The sequence below is a fragment of the Herpailurus yagouaroundi genome, unplaced genomic scaffold (assembly GCF_014898765.1).
Source record: "Herpailurus yagouaroundi ecotype Mexico unplaced genomic scaffold, PumYag 140, whole genome shotgun sequence".
Taxonomy (NCBI): domain Eukaryota; kingdom Metazoa; phylum Chordata; class Mammalia; order Carnivora; family Felidae; genus Herpailurus; species Herpailurus yagouaroundi.
The window spans coordinates 2,853,661-2,868,610 of NW_024412395.1; the positions used below are offsets into that span (position 1 = coordinate 2,853,661).

At 40.3% G+C, this 14,950-nt stretch overlaps 1 protein-coding gene across 10 annotated transcripts in view; it reads left to right on the forward strand.

Moving 5' to 3' along the window:
* The window catches only part of SAP130 (Sin3A associated protein 130), an 81,597-nt gene that overhangs the window by 24,289 nt on the left and 42,358 nt on the right, over positions 1–14,950 (forward strand). For 9 of the 10 annotated variants that reach the window (XM_040474709.1, XM_040474711.1, XM_040474708.1 and 6 more), the window contains 5 exons: positions 4,503–4,650; positions 4,813–4,903; positions 5,109–5,213; positions 9,769–9,910; positions 12,434–12,555. In XM_040474709.1, the coding sequence (XP_040330643.1) occupies positions 4,503–4,650; positions 4,813–4,903; positions 5,109–5,213; positions 9,769–9,910; positions 12,434–12,555 (608 nt within the window). The remainder of the gene's footprint in view (positions 1–4,502; positions 4,651–4,812; positions 4,904–5,108; positions 5,214–9,768; positions 9,911–12,433; positions 12,556–14,950) is intronic. The other variant, XM_040474715.1, reaches the window with a different exon arrangement.

Here is a 14,950-nt window from a genome sequence, read left to right on the forward strand (position 1 = left end):
TCTGCCCCTCCCCTGTTCATGCTCTGTCTCTCTCTGTCCCAAAAATAAATAAACGTTGAAAAAAAAAAAAAAATCCAGTCTCCAAAATGGATTTTTACCTGATAAAGCTGCAGAGACGTCCTGATAGCTGGAGCAACAAGTTTATGCAGGTGGTCTGTGTCCCCAAATATCTGCTCTTCTCAGGTTATTCTAAAGTCACCTTCGAAGAGGGTGTGAAAGCCACGTAGGGAAGAATCCAGGCTGTAAAACAAAGTCGTAATTACTGTTCATTCACTGGACCAGTGGTGTTCAGAATCCTGTTAATTTGAGCAAGGACTGAGTCTCCACTTGCTGCATCAAGAATAATATCTTTAGGCAGATTCAGCAGAGATTGTACCAAACATCTGACCCTGCAGCCCGCATTTGGACCCTCAGGACAGTGGGTCCAAATGGTCATCGTCGGTAATGTTAGGACCCACAGAAGTACTTCGGTTCGCAATGTGGTATCTTGCGCAGTGTGGATCTCTACATCCTGGTCAGAATTGGTCTACCATGTATGTGCTAATCTAGTCCAATATTCCCACCAGCATGCCATTTCTCCGGTGGTGACTAACCAGGCTGTGAAATAGGCACAGCTTGTATTTTTCTTCTTTGTGTTTCTGGATATAACTTTTGGGCTCTATGACTTATAAAAAAAATTGGATTCTACCATAATAATGGAGAGAGAAAATGAAACAGAAACAAAATCTCAAAGTGGTCATTTAAATTATCAAGAGAACATTCATTTCTCATTCCCACCCTTTTTTAGATGACTAACAGAAGAGGCATAATAAAGGCTTGAAATGAATAACCAAAAGACTTTTCAGGGCTATCCAGGTTTTTATGTTTCTAGTTTTTTTTTTCTGGCTTGAGAACATGAGAGTCACTTAAGAGGAAATCTTTTGGGGTCCTTTACATCTTGGGTGAACATAGGGAATGGGTTTGGGGAAATGGCTCATCCTGGAAAAAACAAAAATCCAAACATGAAAATCCAGTCTCCGGTAGTAGGCTTTCTCTTCAGTGAGTTCTACCAAGTTGCGTAGTTGTGTTTGTGGCCAGTCTTTTCAGCTTTCCTTTAAACTCGAATGATAGGCATTTAGTTTTCTTTTCAGAAAGAAAACCATCCTTCATTCAGTTTTAACACTTTATATACACTAATATCCCCCATGTCTGTTTTTTAAGAATTTTGAGACAGGATCCTTATGATGAAATTAACCATTGCTTAGTTTAGATACATGCAGTCCTGGGGCGCCTGGCTGGCTCAGTTGGTTGAGTGTCTGACTTCAGCTCAGGTCATAATCTCACAATTCATGAGTTCAAGCCCCAGCTGTGCTGACAGCTCAGAGCCTGGAATCTGCTTTGGATTCTGTGTCTCCCTCTCTGTCCCTCCCCTGCTCATGTTCTGTCTGTCTCTTTCTCTCTCTTTCAAAAATAAATAAACATTAAAAAAATTTTTTTTAGATATATACAGTCCCAATCAAGTCTACCCTTACAGCTCAACTAACCAACTTCTTTTTAATTTGTAGTCACATGTTTTCATAATATAAAAGCATAAAAAAAGATGTGTAGTAAGGAGTGTTGTTCTCTCATCTGTCCCCTCTCCACCAAGATCCTATGTTCCTTTCCCTTTGCTTTTCTAAATTACCTGATAATAACTTACTGGCTATCCTTCCAGGGTTTCTTAAATATGGTCAGATTCAGGGGCACCTGGGTAGCTCAGTTGGTTGAGCACCCGACTTTGGCTCAGGTCATGGTCTTCCAGTTCAGGAGTTCAAGCCCCACATCAGGCTCGCTGCTGTCAGCCTATCAGCACAAAGCCTGCTTCAGATCCTCTGCCCCCTCTCTCTGCCCCTCCCCGCTTGCGCTCTCCCAAAAAATAAATATGTAAATAAAATGTATATAGTCAGATTCACATACACTTCTTACGTCTGTCCTTTTTAACCAAAAATTAACTCATAGATTCTCTTTGCTTTCTTTTCATATAGGAATATACATCGAAAGTTTCCCACATTCATAGACCGTTTCATTGTTCTCTTAGTAGCAGTATAGTGAGCCATTGTATGTATGAACGGGTTTGAGGTTGTTTCCAATACTTTTCCTATCATAAGTAATACTGCAGTCAATAACGTGTGCAAGAATATCTATATTCCCAAAGTATAGATAGATTCCCAAAAGTAATCAGCAATTATATACAGTTATAATTTTGATATCTACTAATTGCCTTCCTTAGGGTTTATACCAGTTTATATTCCATCCAGAATGTTTAGAAGTGTCTGTTTCCAGGCACATGAAAAGATGCTCAACGTCGCTCCTCATCAGGGAAATACAAATCAAAACCACACTCAGATATCACCTCACGCCAGTCAGAGTGGCCAAAATGAACAAATCAGGATGCTGGAGAGGATGTGGAGAAACGGGAACCCTCTTGTACTGTTGGTGGGAATGCAAACTGGTGTAGCCACTCTGGGAAACAGTGTGGAGGTTCCTCAAAAAATTAAAAATAGACCTACCCTATGACCCAGCAGTAGCACTGCTAGGAATTTACCCAAGAGATTCAGGAGTGCTGATGCATAGGGGCATTCGTACCCCAATGTTTATAGCAGCACTCTCAACAATAGCCAAATTATGGAAAGAGCCTAAATGTCCATCAACTGATGAATGGATAAAGAAATTGTGGTTTATATACACAATGGAGTACTATGTGGCAATGAGAAAGAATGAAATATGGCCCTTTGTAGCAACATGGATGGAACTGGAGAGTGTTATGCTAAGTGAAATAAGCCATACAGAGAAAGACAGATACCTATGTTTTCACTCTTATGTGGATCCTGAGAAACTTAACAGAAACCCATGGGGAAGGGGAAGGAAAAAAAAAAGGTTAGAGTGGGAGAGAGCCAAAGCATAAGAGACTCTTAAAAAATGAGAACAAACTGAGGGTTGATGGAGAGTGGGAGGGTGGGGAGGGTGGGTGATGGGTATTGAGGAGGGCACCTTTCGGTATGAGCACTGGGTGTTGTATGGAAACCAATTTGACAATAAACTTCATATATTGAAAAAAAAAAAGTGTCTGTTTCCTTGCACCTTGTTTCCTATGCTGTCCATTTGGGGGATTTTTTTTGGCCATTCTGATAGGTGAACAGTGATGTCTCAGTGTATTTTAAATTGCATTTCTCTTCCTATGAGTGGGGGCCAGCATCTTTTCTTTATTAAGGGGCCGTTTGCATTTTCTGTTAGTGAAACGGAACTGGCTGTGCGTATCCCTTGCTTGTTTTCTTTTGGGGAATTATTTTTCTCATTGACTACAAGGAGATCTTAGTATATTAAGATTACACTTTCATTTATGAGTCTTTTGACTATGTTTATAGTATGTTTTGCTCTATGTAGGTTTGCTTATTCACAGAGTAAAATTTATTGATCTTTTTATAAGTTTTGGATTTTCAAAGCTTCTAGTAGTTAAAAAACTCTCTTCCACTCCAAAGTTATGAAAGAATTCTTTTTTTTTTTCACATGCTTTTTTTAAATTTCTTGTAAAATCTTTGATCCTTTTCCTATGTATCCTGGTGTAATGTGTGAAGCAGGGATCCAATTTTATTTTTTCCAAATGGCTACCTAGTCTTCCCAACATCATTTATTATCAAGTAGTCCATTCTTCCCCCTCTGACTTGAGATGCCAACTTTGTTATAATGTCAAGTTCTCCTGCCACTGTTGGAATTTCAATAGCTTATTGCTAGTTAATTTGATCTGCTCTCTGTGTGGATATCCCTTTCATCATTAGGCACTCATAACTAACACTTTAATAATGACATGGAAAGGAATAATACAAAATTGGGAGCAGGTCAGTGCTTCAAGGGCCCTGACATAGGCTGCTGTTAATCGAGGTTGTCTGTAATCCTCCCTCATAATGTAAAAACCTTGGTGTGTATCTCCAGTTTTGTCTGCAGAGTGAAGTGTATTGATTATAATAATGCTTACCTAAGATTGTCCTAGAGTGTTGATTAGCTACACTGAGAGTACTGAGAAGGACTAAGAATTAATTGATTTGGTTCATGGTGCATATTGATACCTTTGGAAATGAGGTTTATGGGACTTTCAGGAGAGAAACTTAACAGGCCATTTATGTCCTAGGTTCATCTGTACACTTTACAGACCTACAAAAAATACAACTGTATGACAGTGGTCTAGTACAAGATAGTAAATGGAGTCTCCTGGGTGGCTCAGTCAATTGGGCATCCAACTTTGGCTCAGGTCATGATCTGGCGATTCATGAGTTCCAGCCCCACATTGGGCTCTGTGCTGACAGCTCAGAGCCTGAAGCTTGCTTCGGATTCTGTGTCTCCCTCTCTTTCTCTGCCCTTCCCCTGCTCACACTGTCTCTCTATCAAAAATAACATTAAAAAAAAAAAAAAAAAGTAAATGGCCTTGACCGCCTGCATCGAGTCTAGAGGCAAGTTAGAAGTCACAATGTCTTTTCTTCCCTTTTCAGTCGGCCAACTTTGTCTATCCAGCATCCACCATCTGCAGCAATTAGCATTCAGCGTCCTGCCCAGTCACGGGATGTAACAACAAGAATCACACTGCCATCTCATCCTGCATTAGGGACACCAAAACAGCAGCTTCACACCATGGCTCAGGTAAAACCAGAGGCAAAACCACCCATGTAGGCTGTGGGTTAAAACCAGAGTTGTGCAAAACTTGATAAGAACCTCGCAGTATGGAAGGCAGCAATTGCTTTTAACTGCATTGAGGTTGAGCTGTTCTTGTTTATAACTGTGTTGTGGATCTCCCCCCGCCAGAAAACTATCTTCAGCACCGGTACACCAGTGGCTGCGGCCACAGTAGCACCTATTTTGGCAACCAACACCATTCCTTCAGCGACTACAGCCGGTAAGTTGGCAGCCCTGCTCTCCTGCTAGTGAAGTGTGAGTCTTAAGTGTTGAGTTAATTTTTCATTTCTCAGCTTCAGTCAGAGGAAACGAATAGGCTAGAAGAATTTTCTTATCTTTTCCTAAGACCTTTTGTCAGGTTTTGGAGAATCTGTAGTGTGTGTAAAGAGATCATTGTTGAAAAGGTTTTTTTTCTCCAATTTCAGGCTCTGTGTCACACACACAAGCTCCCACAAGTACAATTGTTACCATGACAATGCCCTCACATTCGTCCCATGCTACCGCTGTGACCACCTCAAACATCCCAGTCGGTAAGTGTCCTGCAACCTTCACACAGAGCTTGAAAGGGATTTTTCTGCCCCTCTGACCAGGTCTTCATATACAAGGCTAGTATTGGTAGGGTTGTTTTTTTTTTTTTCTAATTATTGTTGTTGATTTTCAAGGCAATGCTGAATTTAACTCTTAAATGTCTTTGTCATACAGATTTGGCATTGAGAGTAAGGGGGAAAAAGAGGATAATAATGTTTGAGAGCTCAAAGTAAACGTTATTTTAACACAGCTTTGACTTCCTCATTCATCGGACTTTACCTCTTCTGTGTGTACCTATTAAGAAATAAGTTAACTTCACAGACATAGACAAGATTCACAGGAAAAACAGGAAAGAAGCACGGATCTGGAATGAAGAGAACTTGTACACGGCTGAATTGTTTAGGAAAAATCTCTGGATGATGCACAGCAGGAAGGGTGATAACCCTCAAGTTGATTACCTTAGGTTCTCATCTGACTGCTACCTCAAGATACTTCACAACCGTCATAAAATTTCTTCTAAGCTTTGTTCCCCTTTTAAATTTGTATATGCCTTGAATATTAAGAAGCAAATCTATGTGGGACACCTGGGTGGCTTAGTCAGTTAAGCATCTGACTTTGGGTCAGGTCACAGTCTCATGGTTTGTGGGTTCGAGCTCCGCATTAGGCTCTCTGCTAACAGCTTGGAGCCTGGAGCCTGCTTCAGATTCTGTGTCTCCCTCTTTCTCTGTCCCTCTCCCGCTCATGCTCTTTCTCACTTTCTCTCAAAAATAAGCATTAAAGAAATTTTTAAAAAAGAAGAAGAAAAAATCTTTGAAACATTTCTGGCAGCCAAACTTTAATCATTAAAAGCAGGGATCGAGCATCTTTCTGTGTAGCGCCAGATTATAAATATTTTAGGCTTTGTAAGCTTCATAGGTCTGTGTCACAACTGCTGAGTTGTGGATAATATGTAAACAAATGAGTGTGACTATAGTTCAGTCTTTTTATGGACACAGAAATTTGGATTTCATATAATTTTCATGTGTCATGAAATGTTCTTCTTTTGATTTCTGCCCTCCCCGCCCCACCATGACAAAGTATGAACCCATGTACAGCCCATGGGCCATACAGAACCAGCATCAGGCGGGAGTTGCCCACAGGCTGCCAACACCTGTCCTGGGGGCTGAGGTCTCACCGTCACAGCTTCCAAAGCGGAGACTGACCTGTGAGGCAGAGCACTGCTCTGTTTAATTCACAAGCCCCAGGTTTAGTTTCCAGGGTTAGCTTTGATTTGGTTGTATGAAATTAAGCATGTCATTTTACTGTTTATTCCCAGAGACATGGGACAGCTGCCATGTTTTTCATAAACTTTTGGAAGAGTGCTTTCTGTGAGATGACACACTGACATACTTACCTGGCAGAAGTCTGGTGAGCAGACACGGAAGAATGGCTTCCCTACTGCTACATTCCAGTGTTCCTTCCCTCTGTGCTTCCTTCCTTTCTTCCTTCCCACGTCAGACAGCTTCACATTCCTCTGGGAAAACTTGGAGGACACTTTTCCGGAATGATGGTGGGACCCAGGAAGTCCTTCCCCCTCCCTTAGATAATTTGGCCACGCCAGTCCTTAACTTGGTAGTAAGTCCCACAGTAGGCTTTTAGCAGTGAAAAAACACTGCTACTGCCTTTTTCTCACGTTACCGCTCACTGCATCTTGGCGTTGGAGAGACCATACTTCTTTCACACCCCTCTGAATTTAATTCCCTCCTTTGAAAAGAACTTCAGAGGGTATGATTTTAGCATTGATACACTTTTATTGGAAAAGAACGTTGCTTATTCCATATTGTCACCTCACACCATTTTCTGATTGTGGCTCCTCAGCACTGTAACAACAGATCCAGGTTTATTCTTGCCATCTTTATAGTCAAGAGCCTCACTAGCATATCTATAGCTACGAAGAAAGTTAGACCAGTAAAGAGAGGACAGTGTGCCCTATAGGGGCTCTCTGGTTTCATCTTGAATCCTCTCTGTAAAGAGTTATTTAGAGATTAGGTCCTGTTAATGTCACTGTATCTTCCCAAGCGGTCACACTGTGGAAGTAAACTCAGAGTACCAGGAGAAAGAAATATGTGCATTCATTTGGCTAAAACAATTAACTTTTTACCTGTCTTAAGTTACAGGGCAGTATTCTACATCTCCCAGCTGTTTAATCTTTGATTTTTAGCCATTTCGTAAATTCTAGATAAAATCATTTGACAGAAGTGTCCAGATTTAACATCTGCTACTTAATGTGACTGATTTCGTCTAAGTCCCACTAGGCTCATATTCTAGTTTTCTTTTCCTTATTTACGGTAAGCCAAATACTTTCCTGTTACATTACTAGATGATCCCTGTGCAGAGGTACCTCAGTTGAGAAAGGAAACCTGATATTAACCCTACAGCATTGGTTTTCAAGTAGGGTTTTAAGGGATATATTAAAATCACTTAAGCAGCTTTTTCCAAGTCACACTTGCTTTCTCCAGGTGAGATTAAATACTGAATTCAACCATTTTTACTAATAGAAATGTGTTGAGTCAGGGGGAAGAAAAGCCTAATTAACCATGAGCATAGTTTCTGCCTTTAAGGAGTGCTCATTTCCAGTAGAATACTGTCTTTATTTTCTCCATGCTCTGGCCTACATATGACAGAGGTGTTGGAATTATAAAAAGCAGAATCGGATGATCACAGCATTCAGAAAACCAGGGATTCTTTGGAGGTGGCATTATGTTCAACTTATGATTTTTGCATTATGTTTTTCCTGAAGTGTTTGGGTGTTTTTTTGTTTTGTTGTGTTGTGTTTTGGTTTTTAGATAATTGAGAATATGTGGCTTATTTTAATTTTTTGAATGTTTTGTTTATTTTTGAGAGAGAGAGTGGGGGGAGGGGCAGAGAGGAATGGAGACACAGAATCTGAAGCAGGCCTCAGGCTCTGAGCTGTCAGCACAGAGCCCAATGCAGCACTCAAACCCATGAACTGTGAAATCATGACCTGAGCCAAAGATGAACCCTAACCGACTAAGCCTCCCAGGAGCCCCTGTAGCTTTTTTTAATTAGAAACAAAGGTACAGCAATAAATTTATGGGTGTGTGTATGGTTTACCAACCAGTGGTTAGCTGCTCTCCTAATGACAACTGCATTCCTATTCGAAGCATTCTTTTCTCCTACCTTTTATGGGCACAGTGGGAAAACAAGGCTTGGTTGCTCCCCCCTCCTTACCACCAGTGGAAGATGTGTCATGCCAGCTTCTCCGTTCATTAGCCATTAGATGTCATCATCAGTGGTTGAACTGGGCTTTCCAGTATCCTCCTGCAGAAATTTCTCCAGCTGCCTCCCTTGGGAAATAGCTGGGGATCATGGTGGGTTTGTGCTGCTTACTGTCGGTGTTCAGTGCACTGCACTTTGGCTAATGTAGTGGCATCATCCTTGTCACCAGTGTTTATGTGCCAGTCACTGCTGTGACTTGGGTCTTACACGGATGGTAGCTGTCCTTCTGTCTCTCTGATGTAGCCTGCAGCTCTCCTTTCCAAATTCCCTCACATAGAGTTAACAGGTCTGTAAGAACACTAAAGTAGGTCCCAGTTCAGCTGTACCTTCTAAACAAAACTTGATTGCAAATACTAGAGGAGAGCAAACTTTGAGCCTCACATTAGATTTGAAAACCGTATGTAGTCATCTTGATTTTGCTGTAAAGCATTATGGAGGGGCGCCTGGGTGGCTCAGTCAACTAAGCATCCAACTTAGTCTTGGCTCAGGTCATGATCTCATGGTTCGTGAGTTTGAGCCCCGAGTCAGGCTCTATACTGACAGCATGGAGCTTGCTTGGGATTCTGTCTCTCCCTCTTTTTCTGCTCTTCGCTCGCTCGCTCGCTCTCTCTCTCCCTCTCTCTCTCACGTGTGCGCGCTGTCTCTCACAAAAAAGAGAGCATTATGCATTTCTTTCTAAAACAAGCATTATGTAAAATCACAGGATGTTCAGAGGACCTAAGAAAGTGATTATCAGGGCGCTTGGGTGGCTCAGTCAGTTGAGCATCTGACTCTTGGTTTTGGCTCAGGTCACGATCTCACGGTTTGTGAGTTCAAGCCCCACATCAAGGCTCTGTGTTGTTAGTGCAGAGCCTGCATGGGATTCTGTTTGTCTCTCCCTCCCTCTCTCTCTGCTAAGTAGAAGCTAAGATCTTTGCCATGTCTGTATTCAAAATCTTGTTGATTTTTTTTTTTTTCCTAATTAAAATTTTTTCTCCTTTTAAAAAAAAGGCCTCCAAGAAGCCAGGTCTAGGGGAAAGGACCTGATTACTGGTATTTTTGTTAAAGTACTGATGATGTTGAACCCTGTTTGACAAATAAATATATGAATGTATCAGTGGAGTATTGGATTGAAATAATTCAGTTGAATTTTATGTACTCCTCTTCTTTTATTATGAAAACTAAAAAGCCAGGCTTCTTATTACTGTTTGCATTCTTAAGATTGTTGCTGGCCAAGAATGTTTTGGCATGCCAATAAAAGCATATGAGAGGTAATGTGATTGGATTTTGCATTTGTAGCTAAGGTGGTGCCTCAGCAGATCACACACACTTCTCCTCGGATCCAGCCTGATTACCCTGCGGAGAGGAGTAGCCTGATTCCCATTTCAGGTCATCGGGCCTCTCCAAATCCTGTGGCCATGGAAACCCGAAGTGACAATAGGTAGGAGAGAATGTGCTGGTTACACTGCCCCATTGTGTCATTAGTTGGTTTGATTTTTCAGTAACAAAATGTCTCACAATATAGTATATATACACTTATTTTCAAATTTGCTCCTGAAAATAATATGTTGTACAATTTATTTTTTCATTTTGTGAAAATGTGCTGTGTTTATTTAGCTATTCTCCTTTTGATAGATATTCTGCTAGTATCTGCTTTTTTTGTTTGGTGTGTTTCTGTGTTTGATTTATTTTGAGGCAGTCTGACCGCATGGATTGCAGCATCGTTACCCTTTCTCCCTAAGTACTTTCCTTTTCAGCCCCAAAGAACAGAGACCTTCTCATAACCACAGTGCAATTACCCAAAATGATTCTTAAGTCTTCCATTCCCGTTCAGTGACATTTTTTAAGACTATGGACAGGCCATTTGTTTTTGTAGAATGTTCTTCAGTTTGGGCCTGTTGGATACTTTCATCATTAGATTCAGGTTATGCATTTTTGGAGCAAATAGCACTTAGGTGATGCATTCTTCTCACTGTCACCGCAGCAGAGAGCTTATGACGCCCTTGTGTCTCACCATTAGCCATGGCAATGCTGGTTATGTAATGAAGGTGGTGGTTGCCAGATTTTTCCATAAAGGTATATTTTTCTCCTTTGTAAACCACTGATCCGTGTGGAAATACTTGAGACTGTAAATACCCTGCTCCTCAGTAAACTTCGTCTCAGTGGTGTTAGCATCTGTTGATGTTTGGCTGAATCACTTGATGCTTGCAGTATGATGGTTGCAAAAAAGTGACTTTTTCTAACAGTCATTTCTTCCACATTTGTCAGTTGACATGCTTAGGTAAATAAGTTTTCTCTTACTTACACCCATTTATTTGTTTTGTTGTGCATCTTATTTTTTTAAATCAGCATGCGCTCATGGATTTGGTCTATTCACTATTATAATCCTTTGCTGTCCTCTGTTTTGATGCTCAGATTTTCTCTGGGAGCTTCTTGAGACCAGTTCCTGTGGGTTTTGTCATGTCCCATTCATTCTAGCCCTTCCTTACTTTCCATTGTAACAAGATACTCCACGCTCCTCAATAGTGTCTGAGCCCTGGCATCTCCCATTTCCCCAGGGAGACCTGGCTCCTTTTCATCATTTAGAAATCTGGATCTAGGTGGTAGCTCTGTTCATTGCTACTGGATTGTAATGATAGGCCCTTTTAGCAGACAGAAGTAGGAAGTATATGATGTTGTAAAAATTCTTTAGTACACGTTGATACTTCTAGTTCAACCCCATTTCTTCCGCCATTCCGTATTTGTATCTCTTCTTCCCCAGTGAAAAGCTGGTACATACAGTGCTTATGAAGTAATTTCAGAATTGGATCATTTTTAAGTGTTCTTGTTTGAGGACTGTGTGTTCTTGTGTGTAGGAATGCTTATAGGTTTTAATATGTTGGTCTTCTGTCCCATTCACCTTGCTAAACACATCTGTTAGCTCTAAAACTGGTAGATTCTCTTGGATTTCGTATGTAGGTGTATGAGGGATTTTTTTTTGTTTCCATTTCACATACCTATTTTTTTCTCGTTAACTATAGCTTCCAGTGTGGTGTTAAATAGAGCAGAGATAGTGAACATTCTTAACTTATTCCTCACCTGAATGAGAATTCTTGTGAAATTTCATTATAGATTTTGGTAGATGCTATTTTCAGGTTGAGGAACCAAGTGTTTTCCTATTCCTATTTTTTAGGTATTTATATCATAAGTATTGAATGCGATTAAAATTTGGAGGGGGAGTATTTTTTTAATTCTATTCTAGTTAACATTTAGTGTTATCTTAGTTTCTATTAAATATTTTTTGTGTATCTTTTGTGATACTTCAAATGACTGTCCTCTTAATTTTTTAATAGTATCTAAAACAGTAGTAGAAATTCTGATAGTGGGTCATTCTTCCTGTGATAAACCTTATTTGATCATGATGTATTTTATTTTACATAGTACTCTATTGAGTTTTATTTAGAAATTTTTGTGTTGATGTAGAGAGCGAGATTTGTTTACCTTTTCTACTATTCTCCCTGTCCAGTTTTGGTATCAGGACTACATTAAGCTAAAAAAAAGTAAGTTAGATCTCGTTTCTTCTTTTTCTCATCTCTGAATCAGTCTGTAGAAGTTTGAGGTTATCTGTATTATGTGTGTTTGATAAGATTTCCAGTAAAAACAGTCTGAACTTAAGAGTCTTTCAAATGGAATTGAGCTGAGCAAACCGTTGATTATGAGTTTTTCTTTTGAGTCAGTTTGGTAATTAGTACTCTGTGTACATTTTTATGTTTGTTGATAATGGTTATTTATAGTACCCATGTATTTTTAAAAATCTTACTCTCTTGGTGTGTGTCCTTTGATCTGACAGTTTATTTGGTACACAATTGGGGAAATGTTGGTATGGCATATAAGGGTATGAAGATGATCTGGGGGATAGGATCATTTGAAAGTGAAGAAGAAAATAGATCCATTTTGGCTCTTATTATCTGTCTTCCACCTATAGACCGTCTGTTCCCGTTCAGTTCCAGTACTTTTTGCCAACATACCCACCTTCTGCATACCCACTGGCTGCGCACACGTACACCCCAATCACCAGCTCTGTGTCCACCATCCGACAGTATCCAGGTACAAGCCCTGCTAGGGGACTTTTAACTTGACAGTTTTTGTAAGCAATGAAGTGAAAGTTGCCCAGTGAGTATTTCTAGAATGGGTTTTCTTACTCCACCTTCTCTTTTCAGATTCAGATAAGTCGATAATCTCAGGCTTTAAGGTTTTAGATCCCATCTGTGTGATCTATAAAAAAGTTGCTGCTTATTAGTATATTTGCATGGTTTTATCCCACCTTGAGGATAATTATGTTAACAGTTTATCTTAAAATGGCAGTATGGTTAAAATGGTAAAAGCTGTACTTTTATGGAGCTTCTGTTGTTTTGTGGGATATCTGTTGTGTTTGTAATATCAGTCCAGTTATGCTCAACACTCACCATCCTCACTTGTAAATAGTGTTCTTTTTGCTAATCCAGAAAAAATAATACTTAATCCTCAGGGTTTGTGTTTTCTTTTCTCATGAGACCCTCAGCTTGCTTTAGGCATAAGAGACCAGACTGTGGGTGTTGCCTTTCTACTGTGTGACCCGGGACTGCAGCCAGGGCTACATGGAGCCATTGAGCACTTGAATGGGGACCCAGCACAAATGAAAAACTCATTTTTTTTCTGTTTTACTTAATGAAAATTAGAGAAATTTTGAATATGTTTGGAACAATTTAGCGATCATGAAACTACTGTTTCAAAACTGTAGATTATATTGAATCAAAATACAAATGAAATTTTTTTTTTTTTCCAACGTTTATTTATTTTTGGGACAGAGAGAGACAGAGCATGAACGGGGGAGGGGCAGAGAGAGAGGGAGACACAGAATCAGAAACAGGCTCCAGGCTCCGAGCCATCAGCCCAGAGCCTGACGCGGGGCTCGAACTCCCAGACCGCGAGATCGTGACCTGGCTGAAGTCGGACGCTTAACCAACTGTGCCACCCAGGCGCCCCACAAATGAAATATTTTTGATAAAAACTTACCTGATAAAAATTGAAGTCAGTATCTGATTTGAGATGTGCTTTAAGAATAAAACATACCCTGGGGTGCCTGGATGGCTTCAGTTCAGTGTCTGGCTCTTGATTTTGGCTCAGGTCATAATCCCTGGGGTCATGGGATCAAGCCCCATGTTGGGCTCTATACTGAGCATGGAACCTACTTAAGATTCTCTCTCTTTGCCCCTCTACCCCTCTCACGCTTTCTCTCTCTCTCTCTCTCTCTCTCTCTCTCTCTCTAAAATAAAAATGTTTTAATTTTAAAAAATGTTTAAAAAGTGAAACTTACCTGGGGCGCCGGGGTGACTCACTCGGTTAAGGGTCTGACTTCGGCTCAGGTCATGATCTCATGGTTCGTGAGTTCAAGCCCCTCATCAGGCTCTGTGCTGACAGCTCGGAGCCTGGACCCTGCTTCAGATTCTGTGTCTCCCTCTCTCTGTTCCTCCCCCCGGCTCGTATTCTGTTTCTCTCTCTCTCAAAAATAAATAAAGATTAAAAAACAAATTTTTTGGGGCACCTGGGTGGCGCAGTCGGTTAAGCGTCCGACTTCAGCCAGGTCACGATCTCGCGATCCGTGAGTTCGAGCCCCGCGTCGGGCTCTGGGCTGATGGCTCAGAGCCTGGAGCCTGTTTCCGATTCTGTGTCTCCCTCTCTCTCTGCCCCTCCCCCATTCATGCTCTGTCTCTCTCTGTCCCAAAAATAAATAAACGTTGAAAAAAAAAAAAATTTAAAAAACAAATTTTTTTTTAAAAAGTGAAATTTACCCTGAATTTTGAAAACATAGTATGGAAAGAGAATGTAAAATGGCTTATTAATTATTTTATAGTGATTATATTTTGAAATTGTAATATTCGGGGTATATTGGTTTAAACAAAATATATCATTAAAATTAATTTGGCCTGCTTTTTACTTTACTAATGTAGCTACTAGAAAATTTACAGTTGCAATGGACTTAACATCCCCATTGGACAACATTGGTCTAAAACTTTCAGATTCTCAGGTTTAATTTAAATAGCTTTGAAAACAGGTTCCTCAGTCTCTGCTTTGGGTTTTTTACTGTTTGTTTTTTTCTTTCCCCACAAAACTTTCTCCAAGGCTTATTTTAATGTGGGGAAGTAGCTGATGAAATGTTCTGAGTTATCTGTCCTATTTTGCTGTACATCAAAGTAATAACATCTTTTTTTTTAACGTTTATTTATCTTGAGAGAGAGCACGAGCAAGGGAGGGGCAGAGAGAGGGAGAGAGAGTAATAACATCTGTTCAAAAGAAACTTCTAACTATTCTTTATTAACAGTCCTATAAAGATAAAACGTGTTTACCTGATGTCAGAATAGGATGCAAGGGGCGCCTGGGTGGCTCAGTCGGTTAAGCGTCTGACTTTGGCTCCTGTCATGATCCCATGGTTCGTGAGTTTGAGCCCTACATCAGGCTCTAT